This window comes from Urocitellus parryii, chromosome 4 (assembly GCF_045843805.1).
Source record: "Urocitellus parryii isolate mUroPar1 chromosome 4, mUroPar1.hap1, whole genome shotgun sequence".
In the NCBI taxonomy this organism is placed as follows: domain Eukaryota; kingdom Metazoa; phylum Chordata; class Mammalia; order Rodentia; family Sciuridae; genus Urocitellus; species Urocitellus parryii.
This window is the reverse complement of record NC_135534.1, coordinates 158,148,364-158,175,791: the sequence shown is the minus strand read 5'-3', so window position 1 is coordinate 158,175,791 and position 27,428 is coordinate 158,148,364. Positions and strand designations below refer to the sequence as shown.

General features: G+C 32.8%; 1 protein-coding gene across 2 annotated transcripts in view; it reads right to left on the bottom strand.

Annotated features, from left to right (window-relative positions):
- The window catches only part of Ccdc171 (coiled-coil domain containing 171), a 357,480-nt gene that overhangs the window by 82,842 nt on the left and 247,210 nt on the right, over nt 1-27,428 (bottom strand). For both annotated transcript variants that reach the window (XM_026398594.2, XM_077797862.1), the window contains exon 23: nt 3,329-3,460. In XM_026398594.2, coding sequence (XP_026254379.2) covers nt 3,329-3,460 — 132 coding nt within the window. The remainder of the gene's footprint in view (nt 1-3,328; nt 3,461-27,428) is intronic.

Genomic DNA, 27,428 nt, shown 5'->3' with positions numbered 1-27,428 from the left:
GCATCATTTCATTCCATCCTACCACAAGCCTGAGAGACTGGAAGCATCATCCTTTTTGTAATTGGGAAACTGAGGCAAAATGCTAGCAGATCTGAGAGACAAGTTGAACTGAATTTTCTCCTGTAGGAAAGCATCAGTTATGTGCTTTTCTAGGCTCAGAGAAAATAGGTAATCCATGCACCTTCTTCACCTCTCAGTAGTGTTCACTTGTCTTTCTTCCATCCAAGACTATACCTATAATAAAGCTTGCCCCACTGGAAAAGAGAAAACTCCAGCTCCTACTGCTCTAAATGACAGCTGTGCAGGTTGGGCAAATGGTTCATACGTTGCCACACCCTACACAGTGATCCTCTCCTCATCATCAAAGGTCACACACACAGAATAGTACATCAGCACAGCCTCAGAGTACAAAGCTAAACAAATACTGAATTCCTATATTAGCAAGTCTAAAAGACATCTGCAGTCTCATATTTCTTATAGCACTACTCACAAAAAACAAGATATGGAATCAACCTATGTTTCCATCCATGAATGAATAAAGAAAATGTAGTATAGATACACAATGGAATATTATTCAGCAATAAAAATGAATAATGCCCTGTCATTTATAGGAGCATAGATGAGCCTGGAGGACATTCTCTTAAGTGGAATAAATCAGGCACAGAAAGATAAATACCACATGTTCTCACTCATGTGTGTAAATTAAATGAGTTGACCACACAGAAATAGAGAATAGAATAGTGATCGCGGGGGGGGGGGGGGGGGGTTGGGGGGGGTGGACAGAGAGAGGTTGGTTATCAGATACAAAAATATAGTTAAGGGGAATAAGTTCTACTATTTTATAGCATACTATGGTAATTCTAGTTAATTCCAGTTAATTTATTGTATATTTCAAAATAGCTAGAAGAAAGATTTTAAATGTTCTCAACACAGAAATAATGTTTGAGGTGATATGTGTGTATACATATATATATATACACAGATATATACATAAATTATCCTGATTTAATCATGATGAATTGTATACATGTATCAAATATCAGTGTGCCTCATAAATATGTACAATTTTAAAAAATATTTTTTAGTTGTAGATGTACACAATCCCTTTATTTTATTTGTTTATCTTTATGTGATGCTGGGGATCACACCCAGTGCCTCACACATGCTAGACAAGTGCTCTACACTAAGCCACAACTCTGGCCCCAGTTTTTATTTGTTAGATAAATTTTTAAAATACTGAATTCCTGAATAAGTAGCCACAGCACAAATACAGACTTTTATACTGCAAAAGGTAAAAAGTACATTTTCATACTATTAGTCTATCAAATGGAAACAGTTTTTATCCATAAATTGTCTAAAATACAACACAAAACTTGGCCTACATCACATACAGATGCATAATTAATATTTTACAAATGGAAGAAAAACTATTACAGATTTCCAAGATTTTATGCTTAGCATTTACCATATGTGTCTAAATTCTTTAGTGTGAGATTTACTAGTTCGACTTTGCAGTCAACTACTTTTAGACTTAAATCCAGGCTCTAGAGTCCGCCATTTACTTGTGTTGATCTGAAGAGAGTTACCTGTTGTGGTGGTTGTTTGTCCACTGTAAAATGGAGACAGAGACAACTATCTTATAGGCCCAGTATGAGAATTAAGACATATTGTAGTGTCTGGTACATATTAAGTTTTTACTGAAATGGTAGCTATTATTATTGATTGTCTTCTAATTTTCTAACTATAATATATATTATAGCATGTTATTGAAAAACTTAACTAAGCATTTAGATACACAGAATTATTTTTATCAGAACCTGGAAGAGATGGTAATTTTAACTGCAGGTCTCTTACATTTCCTTCTTGCTATTCATAGACACCAGAACCATAAAGAGTTCATGATCTGCCCCGCAAAATAGCATTCCTAGGAATCGGTTTCCTTTCAAATTACTAAAACCTAGTTTGGGAGAATTCTTCATTTATGCATTATGACAAATACTAAGCCCAATGAAATTCTGAATCAAGATAGCCAAGTAAAGAACTATTTTTTAACCTCTAGAAAAATCTCAAATCACATAGTATTTATGGTTTCAGTGAATTCTTATAAATACTAGTTAACATATTTAAAATAAACATTTTAATTTTGTCCTTAATAATAGTACAGGATTCTATCCTATAAAATAAAATGAAAATATTTTATGCTTAGTTGTGGATGGATGGATGGATGGATGGATGGATGGATAGATAGATAGGCATAATGAAAGACTCAATGAGTATTTTTTTCTTTGTAGAGCATTAATTTAGGAACTAATAACAGATTAAATTAGGGTATGGAGCATGTAAAAAAATGAACACAGATCCACATGGACTCACATTAATTTTGTAAAAAAATTAAAATTCCACAGGGTCATAAATTGAAGAATAAAAAATATTATTTTAAAATTCAAAACAAGGACTGAGTTTTAAAAGATATTTCTCTTTGAAACACATGGGAAAATCTGGAGTGCTAGTGAATGAGGACAACTCTTTTGGCATATCAGTCTTCCTATTATTTACATAACATGGATAACTTCTAATGAAGGTATGGATATTACAAGGAGAGTAACACATGCGGAATTTAGTCTTTTCTAATGAAAAAAGAGAGTTTAAGGAAAGTCATTTTCACAAAAGTACAATAATGACACAGAACAGGATATCTAAACATTTGAAAATGAATGAAAATAAGTTTCTTTATTAAGTCTATTTTAAAGTTATGTGAAGTTTTATGAGTTGGTGTTTTGAGTTTACAAATAAAATGACCTGGTTTGCACATATTATAATACTTTATAAAACTAAATGTTAAAGGCTAATGTAGTCTTCAATACAATACAGTTAGGTTCTAGTTTTGTTGAAATTAAATTGCCACATTAGAATATTGGACATATTCTGGATTTAACATTGAAAATTTTCAGGCATTTGTCTTAGTAACTTTAATCTAAAGTGATTTAAAACAGCAAGAGCAACAAATAGAGACTAGCTTAAAGAGATAACTGTTTAGTGTCTTATTGTCCACCACTGATAGGAAAATATATTCTTTTAACACTGCACTTTGCTGTAAAATACACATTTTTTCCTTTGTAAAAATACTTTTCTGGATTCTTTTAATAGGCTAGTTCTAGGCTTTTAAAAAAAATTCTATGTGTGAACTATACTGCTACATAATAGAAGAAAAATTTATTTGCATCTCCTTTAAATTATTCACAATACTTCTAGGCTTTCATTCTCTCTAGTTAGTGCAATTTATTTTTCTATATGTCTCAGTAGCAAACAATGTTATTTAGACTCTAACCTGGCATGCTACAACCTCTGGCCCGCCCTTGAGCCCCTCCATTGCAAAGGTCTCCAGGTGCAGTTTGGGTAGCTGCAGGGTGAAGTCATTCCTACTTGCTGCAGTCCGTGACAGCGAGATCTGATCTCTGACCTAAAGGGAAAAAAACAGCATCAATGGTAATTCCCCTTCAGACACATTAACTGGGATGAACTGGGTCCCCTTGAGCCCACTGAGTGGACTTGCATTGATCGCTGGACCTGAAATCCATGAATAAATTTAGGACTAATTGATTTTTCGTTGCAAATAAATCTCTAATTCAGAGTGCTGGGGGAGAATGTTAAGAAGAAAAAGCATCCTCCTGCTCAAAATGAAGAAGGGGAAGAAGAGTCACTGGAGCTCTTCTGATCAAGAGGTTTTGAATTATTTTTTCACAGTTCCACCCTGAAAATAAAAAGGAAAGAAAAAAAAACACATTCAAAAAATCAAAAGCAAACAACAATCTCCTTAATTATTATCACTTTCTTAATAATATTTTTAATTGATATTAACTAATATATTAAACCAACAGTTATTAGGTTTCTTCAAAAAAGAAAAACTTCACTAGTATGTACCTTGGAATAAAAACAAATATACACAAAAGGATACTTAAAAATATACAAATAAGAGGTTTGTTTACCCTTTTTACTCTTCTAAAATTCTAAGATTTTATTAAATGTGAGTTTTAACAATGAAAAACATGTAAATCAACTTGGTTGCACAACTTCCTTGAAAGGTAAATGAGATAAAATCAGTAGTATTTGTACTATAATTTAAGTATTCAGAAAGGTAACAATACAAGCACTTCACAGACACAGGAGAAACACCAATTCTCCAGCCAGAATGAAATAATAGGCAGTTGATATCACACTGCCACCTACTGGACAAATTAGGAAATGCTCCTGAGTTGGAGGGAAATGCTCAGAAACAGGTATTTGGGATTTTAATTTCCAAATTTAGGGAAAGCCTTATTAATAAATCCACTGTCTAGGTTGCAATTAGGAGAAGTAAGCTTTAATTTTTAAACATACAGTTTAATTACACTACTTTTCATATACAGGCATGTTTTCTAACTTCTAATGCTTGAATCTGTTTTTAAAAATTTAATTCTTGCTACCATATATTTGATAAATATTATACAATTAGCTTTCAGACACATGAGAAAACAGTTCTTTATGAGATAGCAAAGATCAAGAATGGAGATAATTAAAAAATAACATTAACTACCCAAATAAATGTATTTATATCTCTAGTTTTATCTGAGCAGCTTCAAATGTAACTTGGCAATAATGTAAGGTTTTTTTAAAAAAAATTCCATTTTCCTATTTTACTTGAGCAGCTTATAAAACTTCTTGAATTGTTTTTTAATATATAAATTACATTATATAAATATCTCACAAAATTATCATACTCCAAAGCATTTCCCTAAACCAGCAAACACAAACATTATGAGATTTTTTAATTGTTCAGGCTATCTATGGGTATAAGAATCTTTATATTCCCCAAGTTGATCTCAAGACTTCCTGTCAATACATGAATGTGAAAGTGTATACTGCAAAATATATTACAATGAAAATTTTATAATAGAGTGAGTACTATATGCACACTAGAGTTCCAATTCAGACTATATATTTATCTGTAACATTTTCCAGAGTCTTCAATTAGGATGAGAATGCTACTAAACTTACTTAGCATAACAAAGCAAATCATATTGTACAATATAATATATGTGCTTTAGATTTCATATTTTATATGTATGGATACTTTCTCTCTTGCTTTTTTGTCACCAATGTGCACTCAGATAAAAGAAAACATTAATGTGGATTAAGGTACTGAGAATTTATCAACATCAAACCACTAGTGTTTTGCCTTCTACCCTTCTGAACCATAGTCAATAGATCTAAATATTTTACTGCACCCTGGCCAATTCATTGTTTGATGTTTAAAAACTCACCCAGAATCAAAGAAAATTTATTAAATTTGAGCCCCCAAATGAGATACTATTAGCTTTGAAAGTCAAGTTTAACTGCGATATTGATGATTCTCTTTTTTCTGTGACAAAATTCACTAGGGAAATCCTGGATGTCAAAGTACAAAAGCAGATTGCTAATGTGGGTTGGGGGGGCACCATAAGCAATGTAGGTATAACCCACTACACAGTTCAAGCACTGGAGGTCCTTTAACATGATTAAAATCAGGCGTCATACTTCACCCATGAAGCTTGACATACAGTAAACAATAAGCCACATTTTATATTCACTAAATAACTTCCGAGCAATATTAAGCACTTTACACACTTAAGTACATTTGGCACTTAAAATAATGATTATTGTCATTTTAATATTTTTACTATTACATCACTTAATTTGCCAAATAATTCTTTGTATTAAATTTATTAAAACCTTCAAATGCAGCTGTTTTTTGATATACCTAATGATGGACATTGTAATTAAGAAAGCTATTTGAATAATATGCATGTATTTAAGGTTTTTCTGGTTGCTTGGAAGTGGGGTTTCACCGTGTTCCTCAGGCTAACATTGAACTCCGGGTCTCATGATCCCTCTGCAGCAACCTCTTAAGTAACCAGGACCAGGAGTAGCTGAGACCATAGGCATGTGCCATCATGCATGGCTTAATATGCATGTGTTAATACTTTTGTTTAGCTATAAATTTTCTGTTGAAAGTTGGCAGTGCCTTCAAGAGACAGTGACCTAAGATAAATAACAGATGAAGTATCACAAATATTTCTACAAAAACTGTAAGAGTTTTTCTCCATTTTTAAATGAAACAAATCTTGAGAAAAGGCACCTAAAATGTTCTACAAATATTTCTAGAAAACGTTTTTTTAAAAAGTCTTGAAAAGGAATTGTCTAGAACTTATTTTAATTTGATGAAAAAAAAGAGAATGAAAGCATCATGTTGAGAGAATACAAATAACTGACACTAGGACAAGCAAAAATATAATGGAGCAGGCAGGAAAGAGGATAAGGAAGAGAAAAAGATAAGGGTGAAAAGGAAAATCTGTTCAGAAAGAATGCAAAAGGCAAGTCTGAATTTCAGGGTGTGAACAAGGACAACCAGGGAACAAATCAACACAGAGCAGGAAGAAAGGACTCTCATCTTGCTACATTAAGTTTTTTTATGAAAAGATAGAACAGGAAGGCTCCTAACCGAGCAACTAAAATATTTTTTGAAAAAAGGAATGTGGAATCTCTTTAGGAAACACTGCCCACTAGACCAAAAAAAAATATATATATATATATATATATATATATATTCTTTTCAAGAATGAGAATATAGAGCAAACTCCTTATTGCTAAAATTTTTGGAATAATATTAGAAGAGTAAAATTATATTTCCTAAAGGAAAAAGTAAGTTCACCTTTTAAAGTTCATATTCTAACATGAATTTGATTAAAAAAAACAACTATAAGTCACCTGTCCATAAATAAAAATCATAATCTGAAAAGCCCAGCCTTTAATTCTGCTTACAACACATCACTATTCATCTTAAAAACAAGATTCTATATCCTTTCACTCCTATTTATTTATAGATGTCAGTGGTAAAAACATATATACAATATTTTCTACTTCAAAATGTCTTAATAATTCATTTTTAAATATAATGAATTTTTCATAGACTTTCACATATAAATCTCAACTATCAATTTTTATACATTCTTATAACAACCTATAAAACTGTACAATTTCTTAATATTTTAAAAAGAATAAAGAACAATAGCTCTGAGCTTTTTATTTTTAGAAAGCAGTTTAGTTTCATCCTTTCTTGGTACTTCCTTTTAAAAGATATTTCTAACAGGTCATAGGAAACAAGAGACATATAAAGAGAAAAATAAATGAAATTTGCTCAAAAATAAAAATATTGTCATGGAAAATAGGTATTTCAAGAGATATATCTTTTAAAATATACTGTATTATAATAATTCAGTTCCACAAGACCCATATGATACATACTTATGAATCTATTCCTATTCCTCTGATTAACCTTTACTAACAAGTCATCAATCTGTTTTCTAATTTTCTGTACTTGTACCATAATACCAAAAAAAGTGATTTTTGCTATATATAACAACTATGAAGTTAGTCATTTCTAGAAAAATTGCTCAGCTCTTAAAATGTGAACCTCCATCTTTTATCATGCACAGCTATAAATCTCCCTGGAATTTTTTAAAACATCAAACAACAGATGGCAAGACTGAAGAAGTAAAGATTGTATGTAAAAACTAAAATAGACTTAAAAACACATGTAAGAAGATATATACTTTGCCTGAATCTTGAATGCCTGGGAAAAACAACTGATAACAGGGCTTTACATCATACTCTTATTAATTTGTCTAAAATTTTATTTACTTCAACCTAGTATGGCTTCAGGGGCTTCACAATAACCTTTTACCAGAAATATTCCAATACAAATAGAGACCTCTACCGTATTTCCTACAATCATCCTGTGTACACCATATATTTGCCTCCATGTTTCTGCCTTCCTTTGTCCTATTCCCTTCTTTGTGCATTCTTTCACTGCCAATGATCCTTATTGTTTTACCTTCTCCTTTTTACTTTATTTTCTTCCTACTATAGCAGAGTAGATGCTACTTTTCAGCCTTCACACCAGAGAGCAGTGTGTAGCAGGCATTACAACCCAGGTACCAAACTAGCCCACCTATTAAGTTTTACTGGAGCACAACCACACCCATTTGTTTACCTATCACACATAATCCCTTTGCTGCTGCAATGGCATAGGTGAGTAGTTAAGATAAATGCTATATGGGTCCCAAGCCTAAAACATTTATTGTCTAGAGCATTATGGAAAAAGTTGTTCAGCTACTGTCCTAAAGGTACAGAAGCAAACACAATATTTGCTACCACCCAAAAAGCCCGTCTAAGTTGTTATTCTCTTGCAGGGATCTACAAATAATTTATAAGTCAATCAATCTTGTATCACCAACACAGGTGCCATCTCAGAGACACTTTCTGGATCCTTTTTTCTAAGCATTTTATGATATGAGTGCACCAATTCTGACATATTTTCAAATATTACATGGTCTAGTACACAACTTGACTGAGCCTAACTTTTCTGGCACAGCTACTGACCACCTATTGTAATAACTAATTAACAGATAATCTGGTTAAACAATTATAACAGGCACACTAGAGAGGCTTATATAAATACAAAGAGAAGGAAGCCAGCCAGAGTTAACCACTTTGTAATAATATTAGAAGCAAGGAAGACACTATGCATAAAGAGGCTCTTAAGAACATGATCAGACAAGAATATCATCCAAGCTCACGGAGTCTACAGTGCAGAAAAACAAGAAAATAATTTTTTAAAGATATTTAGACAGTTCCAAGATTCTGATATGTACCCAGTGATAGAAGGAGGGATTAAAGTATGGCAATGGAATGAAAATGACATCAGGAACTGAACAGTTATATCTAAATGGGTATTTCCCTTCTTTTCCTTTTTCTTAAGTATTTAATGAATTAAATGAACAGATAATTGTACTATTTGTTTGTAATAATATCACTAGTACTTCTTATATACTTCATACTTATCAAAGTACATTCCACATAATTCCACTTGATTCTGTTATCCACCTTGTGAATAGCTATTGCCATCCCTAATATGAGAATACTGAGTCCAGAGCATTTAACATCAAACAATAATGCCTCTTAATATCTACACATTGACCATTTATCACTTAAGAAATTAAGATCTTGGTATTCATTCCATTTTCCTACCTAAAAACCATTATTTTCCCCACTCTGTCTTTTGTCTGGCAATATCAGCAAAAACAGAGTTCCATTAATGTGGTTTTGCAGTCAGCATTATTCTCCTCTAGTCTCCTAGTATCTTTGGGTATCCTCATTCATTCATGTGCTCATTCTCTTGTGTCCATGCTTGTGTGCACACTCTCTCTCTCTCTCTCTCTCTCTCTCTCTCTCTTGCTGTCTCTCTCTTTCTCACACACACACACACACACTCTCTCCCTTTCTTCCTCTCTCTCTCTCTCTCATATACACACACACACACACACACACACACAAACACACAAATTTTGCTGAGAAACTAGTTACCTGTGTAGCAATCATCCATATACAACAGTCACAATTTCACATGGAAGATCACCAAACATTATGTCCCATGATGAATGCAATAGTTCCTGCTATGCTTTATGCCTACTAGCAAGAGACCTAGGCACTCTCTCCACAGAGGTAGGCACTCCATGGGCACTGCAGCAAGCATAAAAACTCAAAATTTGAAAATCAGGAGTGAGAAACTAGTGTTCTTTTGCTGGCAGATTATTTAACTTAACCATACAACTCTGGAGCAGGACCAGCTCCAGAATGCCAGCTGCTGTCATCAGAAAAGAAGGCAAAACCTGCCACCACAACCACCCTACACATTACAGTTACATCCCAATTATGGAACTAAAAAAAAACTGATCTCTTGAATCAAATTATGAAGCTGGCCACATACCAATTAAAGATCTGAAACACTGACCACTCCAATCAAATTATCAAGCTGGAAAATAGGGTGATTTAATCATGAACATCTTATAAAGACACTAGACAGACATGATACATCTGTGGTGTAGCTACATACCAAGAATACCCCTCACAAGCAGATTATCATGACCTTGACTATTTTAACAAACACCAAAACCCACACTTAAGTACAGAGAAATGTATTTACAAATTGTTACAAGTCCTTCATATAGAGATACTTCCTATCCTAGGGCAAATTATTCCAAAAAAAATAAAGACAGATGCACAGTGAAATTATTTATTTAGATCTGTTTAAGCTAAAAGCTGTTAAGCATATGTACATGACACTCTGCAGTCTCTTATGTTTAGTTGTCAAGGTTTTTAAATCCCTCTTGAGCTGGAGTACCATTCCTAGCTTGTCTAGGTCAGAACGACACTGAACAATATGAATGATGGCACACAAGAAGGCGATATGGACAGAATTGTCATCATCAAGCCAGCTGTGTTAATACCTGTGTGTCCTACACAGCTGATCTTCAGAAAACAGGATCAAAAAAAATGAGAATGGAGAAGAGTTCAAAGATCACAAGTAACATTTAGAGAATCATTGATGAGCCACTAATTATTAGATTTTTAGAGGCAGAAGATCATATTTCAACTTCTAAAATACTGTCGGTTTCATAAATTAAAGATTATTCTGTGGTCTTTTTATTCCTTATAAATGCACTGAAAGCTAAAAATCAAAGATAATTATATATTATTATATATTCTGTTCAACCATTTTTAAAATAAAACTATAAAATCATATTTAAATATTTGTCTATATGGTGTATTCATCTGTCATATCCTGTTTGACTCTAGTCCATTCTACAATCCACCCTAAAACAGAAGCAATCTATGAAACAGAAGTTAAACTAGCTGGTCCCTATAAATTCATTGTTAGCATATTTCTCTTTCCTACAGATATTCTTACATTGAATTTAAGCTTTCTCCTCTAGCTTTTGATTAGGCAAATTAAATATAGATGCTAATTATTAGCTATCAAAGCATGTAACAATAGCAGCAGGACTTCCAGTGGAATCTGAAAATGTCTTTAGTTATGTGATGGTAAAGTTTACTCATTCAACAAACATCCATTAAGTGCCTACTGGGTACCAGACATGGTAATAGATGCTGAGGATATAAAAATTAAGAAGACAGAATTCCATCCCTCAAGGACTTCAAACTTGAGTGGCATAATTAATCTCTCAAAGTACATTTTCTAGACTTCCATTTATCAATAATGTTTTGTTCCTCCTGTCAATTGGTATACTACCTTCTTTCCTTGCTAGAGTATTATGTTAATCAATCTCAGATACTAACCTTTAGCCCTAATTTTTCACCTGAGGTTCAAACTTTCATGTCCTACTGACTATTCCACATTACCTTAAACTCAGTATTTTTTAAACAAAACTCATTGTTGTCTCCCTTCTATGCGCTACATTAAAAAAAAAAAAAAAGCCCACTTCTTGTATTACTATCATTAATGGCCTGGTGCCCTTACAGGAATCATCTTTCCCTCTTTCTCAACCCTGTCATTTTACTGTTTCAGGTCCTTTCCTCAAACATCACCTGCCATCACTGTCCTAGTTCAAACCTTCATCTTACTAGTCTAACATTATAGAACTCCTAACAGAGTTCTCTATTCACAGACTCACAGTTCTTAAAACCATCTTCACTACTTCTTGTATCCAGTCTGCAGAATACACTCTCAGAGCTCAAAATTCAATAAGGAAATCTAACCACATCACTCCCTGGCTTAAACTCCAGTTTACTCCCCACTGCCTCTGCAATAGCATTAAGGTTTTTAGCAGGTCAAAAACAAGTTCTTCCTTAACCTAACTTCTACTTGACTCATTGAACTTTGTTTCTTGTGCTCTCCTTGAATTTGAGGTTGAACTAGGACTATCTGACTGCTTATGCTTTCCTGAACTTGTTCATGCTACTCTCTCTGCCAGCATGCCTTTCCCATCTTTCCCCATACTTCAAGGACATTCTCAGGTATCAACTTTCTTTTAAGAAACCTCCAAGCAGTCTGTGGGTTTTATAAGTTTGTCCCATAGGAAAAAAAAAAAAGTTTATCTACATGGACACTGAAGAGTATCTTACGGATGCATATTTGTTGTGGTAGGCTGGAATTATTTGTGTACCTTTGCCAAGGGAGACACTGTGTGTGTGTGTGTGTGTGTGTGTGTGTGTGTGTGTGTAGTGTGTATGTGTATGTGTGTGTGTGTGTGTGTGTGAGAGAGAGAGAGAGAGAGAGAGAGAGAGAGAAAATATTTTAAGCTAGTACAGTTCCTAGCATATTACATACACTTAAAAAATATAGAATTAAGCCACTACATTGTGTTTTATGATGGGTAAAAGTTTTAAGTAATTTTACCAAAGAAGGAAATCCAAAAGGATATCAGCAAAAACTCCCAGGACTTCCCAATTATTGCTCCAGTGCCATTTCAGCTCAATAAACTTAAAACATTAATATATATCAGATCCTATTTTGAGGTTTCCAGATTGTGATTTTCTGTTTTACCTTTTAGTTATTATCTTCAATCAGCTTTTTTGGTCCTATGACAAAATACCAGAGAAAACTGACTTAAAAGGAGAAAAGATGTATTTTTGCTCACCATTTCAGAGGTTTGAATCCCTAATCACTTGGCCCCATTGCTTTGGGCCTATGGTGGCACAGTATATCATGGTAGAGGAAGCTATGAGTTTACCACACAGTGGCTAGAATGCAGAAAGAGAGCCAGGGAGGGGCTAGTGTCTCAAAGTGCCCCTCAAGGGCACATTCTCAATGACTTAACTTCCATCCACTAGATCCCACCCACAAAGGTTCCTCACCTTCCAGTAGCACTCCAAGCTAGCAACCAAATCTTTAACATGTGGGCTTTGAGGAGACATTTAAGATCCAAACTATAACAACAATTTATAGAAATAGGAACTAATATTTATCAATGAATATTCATTGGTACTTTTAAAGTTCATAGTATAAAATGATCATGCATAGGGAATTATGTGTTATAGTTAGTCCTTCCAAATTTGTAGGACCCAAGAAATTTCTAAAAGCATCAAGAATCTAGGCCTTCTGATAGTTCAATGATACATATAATTACTACAAAAAAATAGTTTCATATTCCACTTCAAATTCCAATTTTACCAATATTCCCTTGATTTCATTCTCAAGTGTACTGAGGTATCTATTAAAGATTTTTTTAGTATCCAATAAATACTTATTTAATTTTATCACACTAACTCTAAATAATCCAGACATCACAGTATCCTTAAAATTATTATAATACAATTACTCTACTTTTCTTTTTCCTCCTACAAAATAGAAATACTTATGCATATTTGGAGATGCTCTTAATTTTAAAAAATAAAGAAATAAACAATAACTATTATCTGTAATACTGGAAGCCTGTTGGTAAAGCTATTAGAAAAATAAAAGTATATACTTTTAAGGATTGATGTTGAAAAAATAGCACAATAAGGAACTCCAAAGTTAAATCCCTCCAAAAAGCAGGAAAGTGGTAAAAATATCAAAGTCAATTTTTTTTTCAGAATCTTGAAACTAATTCAAAGTTTACAGTACCCAGATGAAAGCTCAACCAGGAAAAACCTAAATCTTGGCATTTAAAGAAATTTCTATCAAATATTATTTGACCACTAACCTAACAGAACAGATTACCCAAGTGGCCCCACATGAGAAAAAATAGACTTTACAAAATTAGTTTTAAAAATGTCACTAAACAAAGAAACAACTAGAATAGCAGCAACAATGCTGTAAAGAGGGAAGAATCTAATTTCTAGAGTTGCTAGATTTTAATATTCAAAATATCTACTCTTCAACAAAAAATTAAACATGCAAAGAAGATTGTGGTCCATAGACAAGAAAAACAGAAATAGGAACTGCTCCTGAGGAATTTTAGGTATTAAAGTTATCATCCAACAACTTTAAACCAATCATTTTAAATATGCCTAAAAAGTTAAAAAAAAATTATTAAGAACTAAAGGAAACCATGAAAACAATGTCTTCCAAAACAGAAAATAAAGTGTAAGAAGGAGCCAAACCGAAATTTTGGAGTTGATATATTCAAATTTCTAAAAAAGGAAAAACCCTTCAACCAAGAATTCAATATCTGACAAAAGTATCCTTACAAAATAAAAGAGAGGACAGGTGTGGTGGTGCATGCTAGTGATCCCAGCTGCTGGATACCCTGAGGCAGAAGAACTGCAAGTAAATTCAAGCCAGTCTTGGCAACTTAGGAAGTCTGAAATTTTTAAAAATAATAATAAAACAAAATAAAAATAAAATTTTAAAGACTGAGAATACAGCCCAGTGGTAGAGTGCCCCTGGGTTCAATCCCCAGTATTATTAAATAAGGTGGAGAGAGGAAAAGGACAATGATATCAGCTAGATGAAGAATTAGAAGTCCTGGACTCTCCCTCACTTCCCCATGACACACTAATATAACAGCTATATCTGGATTCCCTTTACAGAAATACCAGAAACTAGTTTATAGGTTCCTACATCCTAAGCAACACTGAAGCAGTCACGTTGAAACTGGTAGAAAAATTAAACACTCTCTTGCCAAAATTCCCATCCCCAGCACAGTATCATATAAACAGAAGGGAACAACTAGCTCCCAGATTCTCTTTGCAGAAAGAATGAGTTGAAACACTCACCCAATGTCTTAACCTTCACAAGTGCTACCCATGGGACTGACTCTTATGTTACCTGGATTGGAGCACTGACATGATACAACACATGATAAAATACTGGGGGCTAAAAACACAAGTCAGTGATTTGAGCTAGAACAAAGATATTCACAATGGCATTCCTCCTCCTGGCTGAGGGGTTTGGAATGAACTTCTACCTTCAGAGGGAAAGAATTGGGCCACACATTTTAAAGTTTCAACTTTTCTGGATACTATTTGAGGAAGTGTTTTTTGTCTTGCCTATCTGGGGTACTACTAATGAAGCCCAGTATACTGCCTGGGGATTTTAAGAATAAAAAGGCAGTCTGACTCACATGAAAGTTTGGGAGGACTATAGAAACTCTAACCAGAGTTTTTTAATGAAAGGTCTTCTATATAAAGTCAATCCTTAAAGACTAGGAGAGGTGATGTTTTGTTGTTTTGTTTTATTTTTTTCTAATGCATAGATACCAACACAAAGAGTCAAAAAAAAAAACATGGTGAAACAAAGAAACACAATCCAAAAGAGAAACAATATGAAACTTCAAAAAATCAGCCCTAATAAAACAGAGATACATTAATTACAGAAGAGAATTGAAAATACTATGATAAAAGGGACAAATGAACTCAGGAGAATAATGGGTGAACAAAGTGAGAGTTTCAACAATCAAACAGAAAATTCTAAAAATAATTCAAACAAAAATCCTGAATAAGAAGAATAACTGAACTAAAATTTCAATAGAAGAATTCAACAGGAGACTAGAAAAAAGAATTAGTGAACTCAAAGATGGGACATCTGAAATTATCCAATTAGAGGAAAAGAAAAAAGATGAGAAAAAATTAAAATAAGGGACTTGGACTTATGAGACATCATCAAGTAGGCCAACATACACATTATGAGAATCAAAGAAGGAGAAGAAAGAGAAGAGGGACCAGAAAGTTTATTCAAAGAAATAATGGTTTAGAAGGAAGTGGGCATCCAGATTCAGGAATTCCAAAGAGTCTCAATTAAATGAAACCAAAGAAATCCGCACTGAAATTCATTATAATAAATTGTCAAAGGTCAAAGACAAAGAATTTTGAAAGTGGCAAGAGAAAAACAACTCATCATGATCAGAACCCCTATTAAACTAGCAGCAGATTTTCCAGCCAAAACCTTGCAGGCCAGAAGGGAGTAGAATGATGTATTAAAAATGCTACAAGAAAAAAAGTGCCAACCAAGACTATTTTACTTGACAAAACTGTCCTTTAAAAATTGAGAAGACACAAAGACTTTCCTGATAAACAAAAGTTGAAGGAATTCATCACCAGTAGATTTGCCTTACGAGAAGTGCTGAAGGGAGCTGTTCAGTTGAAACAAAGGATGTATAACAGCAACACAAAGCATGAGAAAATTTAAGACTCACAAGCAAAAACAAATACAGAATATTGCATTTCACTCTAAGATTGGTAGATAAATCTTTAATTCTAGAGTTAAAAGAAAAAAGTCTTTAAAATAATTATAACAAAGAAAAATGTTAATTATACAATATAAAGAGGAATAAATTGGGACAGCAATAATATAAAGTATGGGGGGAGAATAAATGTTATTGAGTTTTACATGCAATTAAAATTAAATTGTTGAGGCTGGGGTTGTGGCTCAATGGTAGAGTGCTTGCCTCACATGTGTGAGGCACTGGGTTCAATTCTCAGCACCGCATATAAATAAATGAATAAAATAAAGGTCTGTCAACACTAAAAAATATTTTTTAAAAATTAAGTTGTTATCAGCTTAAAATAGATTGCTCTATCTAATGGAAGCCCTGTGGTAACCACAATCAAAATACCTATAAGTTACATGAAAGAAAAATGTTTATCTTTTCATTGTTTTTTAAATCAAAGACACACTATAGAAGAGAATGAGAGAGAAAGAAAACAATGAATTAAAGACAAAGTGGAAATAGCATATTCTTCTTAACCAATAATTACTTTAAATGCAAATAGATTAAACTTCCCAATCAAAAAAACATAAAATGGATAAATGGATCAAAAACAAGTTCCAAGCCAAGTGCGGGAGGCTGAGTCAGGAGGATAGGGAATTCAAAGCCAGCCTCAGAACAGCAAGGCGCTTAGTGACTCAGTGAGACCCTGTCTCTAAATAAAATACAAAACAGGGATGGGGATATGGCTCAGTGGCCCAGTGGCCCTGAGTTCAACCCCTGATACCAAAAAAGTTCTAACATACACACTGTCAACAAGATACTCACTGTAAGTTTAAGGACACACAAAGACTGAAAGTAAAAGGATGGGAAGAGGGCTGGGGATGTGGCTCAAGCGGTAGCGCGCTCGCCTGGCATGCGAGCGGCCTGGGTTCGATCCTCAGCACCACATACAAACAAAGATGTTGTGTCCGCCGAGAACTAAAAAAAATAAATAATAAAAATTCTCTCTCTCTCTCTCTCCCTCCTCTCTCACTCTCTCTTTAAAAAAACAAGAAAAACAAAAAAAAAAAAGGATGGGAAGAGATATTTTATGTGAATGTTAATCAAAAGAGAGCAGGAGTGGTTATTTTATCATACAAAATATATTTTTATCACACAAAATAGACTTTAAGACAGGTCTTGTGGAGTGCCTGTAATCCCAGAGACTCAAGAGGCTGAGGCAAAAGGACTGCAAGTTTGAAGACAGTCTCAGCAACTTACTGAGACCTGCCTCAAAAAAAAAAAAAAAAAAAAATTTAAAGGGCTAGGGATGTATCTCAGTGGTAAAAAAATGCCCTTAGATTCAATTCCGAGTACCTCCCCCATCTCTGAAGAAGTAAACTTTAAGTTAAAAACTGTCAGAAGAGATAAAATAGGACCCAACAATATATAATAATATACAGGTCCAATCATCAGAAAAACATAGGAATTTTATATGCATCTAACATCACAGCACCTATAAAACAAATGTTGACAGAGCCAAAGGAAAAAATAGGCAGCAAGACAATAATAGTAGACTTCAATATCTCATTTGTAACAATAGATAGAACAACCAGACAAAAATTCAACAAAAAACAGAAAACATGAACTACTACAGAAAAACAGATCTAACAGAAACACATAGAACAGGAGAATACACATTCTTCTCAACTGTACATGGTAGGATAGGATGTGTCACATGTTAGATCACAAATAAGTCTTTAAATTTTTAAGAATATTAAAATCATACCAAGTATCTTTTCCAACTATGAAGGAATGAAACCAGAAATAAAGAACAAAAGAAAAACCAAAAAATTCACAAATATGTGAATTTTTTAAAAAAAAATTTAAAAAATTTTTTTAGTTGTAGATGAACACAATACCTTTATTTATTTATTTTTATGTGGTGCTGAGGATTGAACCCAGTGCCTCACACATGCTAGGCAAGCGCTCCACCACTGAGCCTCAGCCCCAGCCCCTTAAAAATACTTTAACGAAGAAATCAAAAGGAAAGTTATAAATATCTTGTGGCACATGGAAATGAAATATAGTATAGCATCCCCAGACTTAAGGGACTCAGTGAGAGTAATGCTAAGAAGAAACTTATACCAATAAGCACTTATATTAAAAAAAAAGGAAAGATCTCAAATAAACAACCTAATCTTACCTCTCAAGAAACTGGGGGGGGGAGGGAATTGAAACAAACTAAGTCCAAAATTAGCAGAAGGAAGGAAATAATAAAGGGCAGAGCAAAGATAAACAGAATAGGGAAGAGGAAAGCAAAAGAGAAAAAGGAAACTAAGAGTTGATATTTAAATGATAAAATTGACAAACCTTTAGTTAGACAAAAAACAGAAAACTTAAAAAAAAATCAGGAAGAGAAAGAAACAACTAACACAACAGAAACAAAAAGACTCATTAGACCCTACTATGAACAACTATATACCAACATGCTAGATAACCTAGAAGAAATGGAAAAATTCCTAGAAACATATACCCAGCCAAGAATAAATCATGACGAAATAGAAAATCTTGAACAGACCTATAACTAGTAAGGTGATTTACTCAGTTATCAAAACTCAAGAAAGAAAGAAAGAAAGAAAGAAAGAAAGGAAGGAAGGAAGGAAGGAAGGAAGGAAGGAAGGAAGGAAGGGGAAGAGGAAGAGGAAGAGGAAGAGGAAGAGGAAGAGGAAGAGGAAAGGAAAGCCCAGGGCCAAATGATTTCACTGGTGAATTCTACCAAATTTCAAGAATTAACATCAATACTTTTCAAACTGTTCCAAAAAAACTGAAGAGGTGGGAACATTTCCAAATGCATTTTATGAAGACAGCATTACTCTCATACCAAAGTCAGACAAATACAACACAAAGAAAAGGAAGCAATGGACCAGTACCCCGATGAATGCAGATAAAATGACCAAATAGGATTTATCCCTGGGATGCAAAGATAGCTCAACATACTAAAATCAATTCATTTGATACAATATTGATAGAATGAAAGCTAACAATCATAATAATCTAAATTGATACATAAAAAGTGTCCAATAAGGGCTGGGGTTGTGGCTCAGCGATGGAGCACTCACCTAGCACATGTAAGGCACTGGATTCAATCCTCAGTACCACATAAAAATAAAAATTTTTTTACAAAGATGCAGTCATTGCCTTAAAAAAAGGTGTCCTGTAAAATTCAATACTTTTGGGGGTTGGGGTTATAGCTCAGTGGTAGAGTGCTTGCTTTGCATACATGAGGCATGGGGTTTCATCCTCAGCACCACATAAAAATAAAAGTATTGTGTCCACCTACAACTAATTATATATATATATTATATATTTAAAAATATTTAAATAATGTTTTCCCCAATGTATAGATATACATTTTAAAAAATCAATACTTTTCATAATAAAAAAATCTCAATAAACTAGGAATAAAAGGAAAGTACTTGGATACAATACAATACATATATGTATATATACAACTAACATCACACTGAATGGTAAAAATTAAAAGCTTTTCCTCTAAGATCAGGAACAAGGCAAGAATGTTCGCTTCTGCTGTTTTTATTCAACATAGTCCTGGAAGTGCCTGCAAGAGTACTGGAAAAAAATAAATAAAAAGATTCCAAATTGAAATGGAAACAGGTAAAATAGTCCCTATTTACATATCAAAACCCCCATATAGAAAAGTAATCTAGTCTGTTTCTCAAATATATAACATCCTAGTTTGATATTAATTCAAACTAAGTTATTATGAATTAAGATGATAATTGTAATCTCCAAAGCAAACACTGAGAAAATAATTGCATTTACAATAGCATCAAAAGAAATAAAACATTTAGGAATAAATATAACAAAGGAGGTAAAGCACTTATACACTGAAAACTATGAAATATCTATCAAAGATACTAAAGAAGACATTTAAAAATGAAAATATATACTGTGTTCATAGAATGAAGACTTAATATTGTTAAAATGTTCATATTACCAAAAGTAATCTATAGATTCAATGCAATCCCTATCAAAATTCCAATGGTATGACTAAGGGATGTAGCTCAATATTAGAACATGTGCAGCAGAGCATATGCAGAAGGCTGTAGTTTCAATTCTTAACACCAAAAAAAATTCTTTTTTAATATATTTTTACAGAAATAGAAAAGAAGAATCCCAAATTCATATGGAAACACAAAGGGCCCTCAAGTAACCAAAACAAGCTAGAGGAAAAAAGAATCAAAACTAGAGGTACCACAATTCCTGACTTCAAAAAACACTACAAGGCTAGAGTAATTAAAACATTATAGTGCTGGCAAAAAGACAAATAGACTAATTAAACAAATAGAAAGCTCAGAAATAAATTCACACATGTATGATCAACCAATCTTTGACAAAGGTGCCAAAAATACACAATGAAGAAAAAACAGTCTTCTTCAATAAACAGTATTTGGAAAACTTGATATTATTTGCAAAAGAATGAAACTGGAGCCTACTTTAAGCCATAAACAAAAGTAAACTGAAAGTAAATTAAAGGGGATGTGGGTATAGCTTAGTAGTAGAGTACTTGCCTAGCATGCACAAGGTCCTGGGCTTGATCCCCAATACTGTGGGGGTAAAAATTATTAAAGCTTTAAACATAAAACTGTAAAACTCCTAAAAGAAAACATACAATATGAGAAAAGCTTTATGACGTTGGTGTCAGCAATAACTTGATAGATATGAAACCCAAGGAAAAACAGAAAAGTGGGGCAATATAAAAGTTGAAAAGCTTATGCATAAAGAAAATAATGAAGATAGTGAAAAGGCTATCTATGAGATGGAAGAAAATATTTGCAAGTCATCTATCTGATAGAAGCTTAATTTCTAAAATACATACAATGTAATAGGAAAATATATAACATGTATACGTTTATAGGTATAATGACTTAAAATTGGCTATGAAGATCAAAAGCATTATAGAAAACATTATGGAATCTCCTTAAAAAATTAAAAATAGAATTACTACATGATCCAATGACTACACTTCTGGATATTTATCCTCAAGAACTGAAGTCAGAACCTCTAAGAAATATTTACATTCCTATGTTAATTTTAGCTCTATTTACAAAAATCAAGCAATGTAAACACTCTAATTTTCCATCAACAAATAAATGGAAAAAGAAAGCACGGCATATGGAAATACTACAATACACAGCAACAGGGATGTAACCTACAGACATTAAGGTAGGTGAAATAAGCCAATCACAAACGGATAAATACTATACGATTCCACATACATGAAGTATTTAAAGTAGTTAAACTCAAGAACTTAAGTCAGAACCTCTAAGAAATATTTACATTCCCATTTTCATTTTAGCTCTGTAATATTTCCTAGAGGCTCTGATTTCAGTTCTTGAGGACAAATATCCAGAAGTAGAGAGTATAATGGTTATTAGTGGGGGTGGCAGAGGGAGAAATGGAGTCTGCTAATCAATGGATATTAAGCTTCAGTTATGCAAGATGAGTAAGTTCTGCGAGTCTGCTGTATAACATTGGGTCTATAATTAATAATATTATATTACTACTACATTAAAAATCTATTAAGATGGTAGATATCATGTTAGTGTTCTTACCACAACAAAGTTTAAACATTAAAATGAAGGAAACATTTTTAAATTCCAAGATAAACAAAAGTTGAGAATTCATTACCATTAGATCTGCCAAGTTAAAAAAAATGCTACTGGAAGTCTTTCAGTCTGTAATGGAAAAAATTAGACAGTAACTCAAATCTATATGAGAAAATAAAATACACCAATAAAGGTAAATATATAGGTAAAAATAAAAGCTAATACTAATGTATTTTTTATCTTTAACATCTCCCTTTTTCCCTATAGATTTTAAAAGACAACTACATGAAATAATCATTACAAACTGGGTTAATGGGCATACAAGGTATATCAATGTAATTGTGACAATAACAAGAAGGCTAGGGTTACAGTTATATAATAATGAACACTATGGATACTAAGTTGGCATTAATTTGAACTAAATTGTTATGAATTCATATGATAATTGTAGTCCCTGAGGTAAACACTAAGAAAATAAAGTATACAGTAAAACAAAGGCATCAAAGTGGCAGAGTAGAAAACATCTATCTAATGCAAAAGGAGAGGGCACTAACAGAGGAAGTAAGGAACAAAATAGGCGAAAAAGGAAAACATCAGATCCTTCCTTTCATAATAAATATACAGAAGAAGGAAAAGGAAAACAGTAGATAGAAGTTCTTCCTTATCAATAATATGGTTAAATATAAATTTATTAAACTATAATGAAAAGTCAGAGATTGGGAGAATTTTATTTTAAAAGCATGATTAATTTCTCCAAATGACTCATTTTAGATATGAAGACACAAATAGATTAAAAGGAAAAAGATTTTTTAAAAGATATGCATGCAAACAGTAACCAGAAAAGAGTTGGAATAGCTATACTAATATCAGACACAATAAACATTAAAACAAAAATTTGCTATAAGACAAAGATACTAATGATAAAAGGATGAATCCATTTAGGAGATGCAACAATTTCCACATATATATGCAAACAATCCCAAAATACATAAAGCAAAAAGTGACAAAACTAAAAGGAGAAAGGATTCAACAATAACATTTGGAGATTTCAATATTATACTTTCATTAATATATAGGACAACTAGACATAAGATAATCAAGGAATTAAAAGACATGAAAAACCCTATAAAGCAACTAGACATAACAGAAACATATAGAACACTCTAATGAAATCTTTTAAACACACATTTAACATTCATTAAGATAGACCATATTCTATACCATAAAACAAGCTAATAAATTTGAAAGAATTAAAATCAAAGAATCTATTCAAGTCATACAGAATGAAATTAGAATTTAACAACAAGAAGATATGTGGAATATTCCCAAATATTGAGAAATTAAATAATACACTAAAAACAAGAAATGGGTCAAAGAAGAAGTCATAGAGAAATTAGTAAATACTTTTATATAGATGAACACCAAAAACACAACATGTCAAAACTTACAGGATTCAATGAAAGCAGTGCTTAGATAGAAATTGATAGCCACCTTAAAAAGGAAGAAAGATCTCAAATTAATAACCGAACCTTCCATCTTGGACAAGTAGAAGAAGGAGAGCAAACTAAATCCAAAATGAACAGAAGGAAGGAAATAAAATTTAGAGTAAAGAAATTTAGAGTAAGAAAGATAATCAAACAAATCAAAAGTCGACCCCTGAAAAGATCAACAATATAGACAAACCTGAACTAGACTTACTGAGGGGAGAAAAAGGAAATTATTACTAAAATTAGGAATAAAAATGGAAACATAACCACCGATCTCAAAGAAATAAAAATAACTTGAGGATAAACAATTGTATGTCAACAAATCAGATAACCTGGATAAAATTAATTCCTAGAAACACATCCTCTACCAAACTTGACTCAAAAAGAAACAGAAAATCTGAATAGACCTCTAATAAAGTGAATGAATCAGTAATCAGAAAACAAAAGTCTAGGACCAGAAAGCTTCACTGATAAGTTCTACCAAATGTTTAGAGAATTAACACCAATTTCTCTCAAATTCTTCTCAGAAATTGAGGAGGAGGAAACACTTCCTAACTTGTCCTATGTGGCCAATATTACTCAAATCCCAAAGCCAGGTTTATATCACAAGGAAACTATAGACCAATATGCCTTATGAAGTTAGATGCAAAAACTCTCAAACAAATAAGCAAACCAAACACAGCTACACATGCAAAGGATCACGTATCATAACCAAATGGTATTTATCCCAGGAGTAGATATTCAACATACTCAATGTAGTGCAAAACATTAATAATGAAAGTGAGGAAAATTAACACAATCATCATAATTGATATAAAGAAAGCATTTGACAAAATCTCTTTAATGATAAAAAAAAAAAACCACTCAGGGCTGGGGTTGTGGCTTTGTGCTTGCCTAGTATGCATGAGGCACCGAGTTCGATCCTCAGGCACCACATAAATACAAAATAAAGATATTGTGTCAACCTAAAAATAAATATTAAAAAAAAATTAGGAATGGAAGAGAACTTCCTCAACTTGATAAAGGGAATCTAAGTAAAATCTATAGCTAATGGTATGCTTAATAAAATAAAAGCTTTCCCCATAAAATTAGGAACAATACAAGAATGTCTGTTCTCAACATGTCTATTCAACACTGTAGTGGAAGTTGTAGCCACACAATTAGACAAGAATTAAAAGACATCCAAAACAGAAAGATGTGAACTGTCTCAATTCATAAATGACATGATTTTTTTTTTGGAGAACATCCTAAGGAATCCACACTCACAACCATTAAAGATAATTTAGTAATGCTGCAGGACACAAGACCAACATGTGAAATCAGTTTTATTTCTATATACCAGCAATTGAGAATCAAAAACAACAGTTTCACACAGAAGTGTTCAATATGATAAGGCTATACAGGATAAACCCATAGCCAACATTACAATGAAGGGGGGAAAATTAAAAACATTTACTCTAAAATCAGGAAGGAGACAAGGATGTCTCTTCTTACCACTCTTATTCAATATAGAACTTTAAATTTTATCCAGAACAAAAAAGCAAGATAAAAAAATAAAATAAAAGGAATAAACAGGAAAAGAAAAAAGTCAAATTATCCCAGTTTGCAGATAACATGATTTTACACTTATAAGACTAAGGATTCCACCAAAGACTCTCAGAACTGATAAATTAACTCAGCAAAGTAGCAGGACACAAAGTAAATAAATAGAAATCAGCAGTTTTTTAATATACCAATAATGAACTCACTGAGAAAGAAATCAGGAAAAAAATCTCATTCATGATAGCCTAAAAAATAAACCAACCATCCATGGGAATAAACCCAAACAAGAAGGTAGAAGACCTCTATACAATAAAAATTATAAAACATGGAAGACAGAAATTAAAGAAGACACTAGGAGATGGAAAGGCTTCCAATGTTCCTGGATTGGAGGATTAACATTGTTTAATTGGTCATATTTCCAAATTTAAAATACAAACAACATTCTTCACAGAACTTAAAAAAAATCCTAAAATTCATATGGAAGCACAAAAGACCCCAAATAGTCAAAGCAGTTTTGAGCAAAATAAGCAACACTGGAGGCATCACAATATCTGATTTCAAAATATTCTACAGAGCCATAGCTACAAAAACAGCATGGTACTAGCATAAAAACAGACACATTGATAATGGAAAACAATAAAGGACCCATAAATAAACAAGCACATCTACAGCTATCTGATTCTTGACAAAAGGGCCAAAAAAATATACACTGGAGTTAAGATAGCTTCCTCAACAAATGATGCTGGGAAAACTGGATAACCACACATACAAGATTGAAAAAAGGTCACTATCTTTCACCTGTACAAAAAATAAACCCAAAATGGATCAAATACCTTAATGTAAGATCTGAAACTTTGAAACTAATAGATAAAAACATAAGGGAAACACTTCAAGGTGTTGGCACAGGCAATGATTTCTAAGTAGTATTCCAATAACTCAGGAAATAATAGCAAGAACTGATGAATGGTATTATGTCAAATTAACAACAAAGAACACAAGGCAAATACAATAATCAACAGAGTAAAGAGACAGTCTACAGAATGGGAGAAAATCTTTGCCAGTTCTTCATTTAAAAGAGGATAGGGCTGGGGATGTGGCTCAAGCGGTAGCGCGCTCACCTGGCATGCACACTGCGCTGGGTTCGATCCTCACCACCACATACAAATAAAGATGTTGTGTCTTTATTTGTATAAAGATTTGTGTCTTAAAAATCCCCCCCTCTCTCTCTTTAAAAATAAATAAATAAATAAAAGAGGACAAATATCCAGATTATATAAAGAACTCAAAAAACTTAACCACAGAAAAGTAATCCAACCTATAGATCTAAACAGATACTTCTAAAAAGTAGTATAAATGACCAATAAATATATTTTTAAATATTTAACATCTTTAGCCAACAGGGACATACAAATCAAAACTATACTGAAATTCCTTCTCACCTCAGTCAGAATGGCTATTATCAAAAAAAGTTAATAAATGATAGTGAGAAAGTGAAGGAAAAAAAGAACTGTTGTACACTGTTGGTGGTAATGTAAATTAGTACAGCCACTATGGAAAACAGTATGGAGTTTCCTCAAAAAAGTGTCCTCATTTTTTTAGAAAATAGATCTACCATACAATCCAGATATATTGCTCCTGGAAAATATATACCTCCCCCCAAAAAGAAAAATAAAGTCAGCATACAAAAGAGATATCTGAATGCCCATGTTTATTGCAGTACTATTCACATAGCCAAGATATAGAATCAGCCTAGGGCTCACTGACAGATGAATGAAGTTTTAAAAAACTGTATATACAAAATGGGGTTTTATTCAACCATAATGAAGAATGAAATCACATAGTTTGCAGGAAAATGGACAGAACTAAAGGTTTTCATATTAAGCAAAATTAGCCAGACATAAGATACGTTTTTTTCTCCTATGTGGAAACAAACGAACAAAAGATAACTGAAAAATAGAAGAGAGACAATTGGGAAAGGAATGGGGCAGAAGGGCAAAAAGAGAGATGAAGAGAAAGTAGCAGGAAGGACGAATAAAATAAAGCATAATGTATACATGTATAGAAATGTCATAGTAAAGCCCATTAATGTGACTGAATAATTACAATAAAAAGGAAAACTCCACAGTGAGCTACTGTTTCATACCCACCAGAATGGCCATTTTAAAAAAATGGAAATAGCAACTATGGGTAATGATGTGGAGAAACTGGAACATTCATACACACTGGTGGGGATTTGAAATGGCACAATCACTGTGGAAAACAGTTTGGTCATTCCTCAAAAAGTTAGGCATAGTATTATCATATGATCCAGTAAGTCCTCTCCTAGCTACATCCCCAAGAGAACTAAAAAGAGGCATTGAAACAAAAGTTTGTACATCAGTATTCACAGCAGCATTATTCATGATAACCAAGAAGTGGAAACAACAATGCCCCATGCTGACATGTGCATAAATAAAATGCTATATATCCTTACAATGGAATATCAGTCAGAGATAAAAAGAAATGAAGTACTAATACATGCCACAAAATGAATGAACCTTGAACAAGTTATACTAAATGAAAAAATTCAGGCAACAGAGGCTACATATTGCATGATTCTATTTTTACAAAATGTCCATAATAGGAAATCCATAGAGATAGAAGCAGATCAATGTTTGTCAGGAGGTAGGGGAAAGAGATATAAGAAGTAACTGCTTAATGGGTATAGGGTTTCTTTTAGAGTAATATTAACATTCCAGAGTAAGATAATTGTGATGGTTACGCTACACTGTGAACAT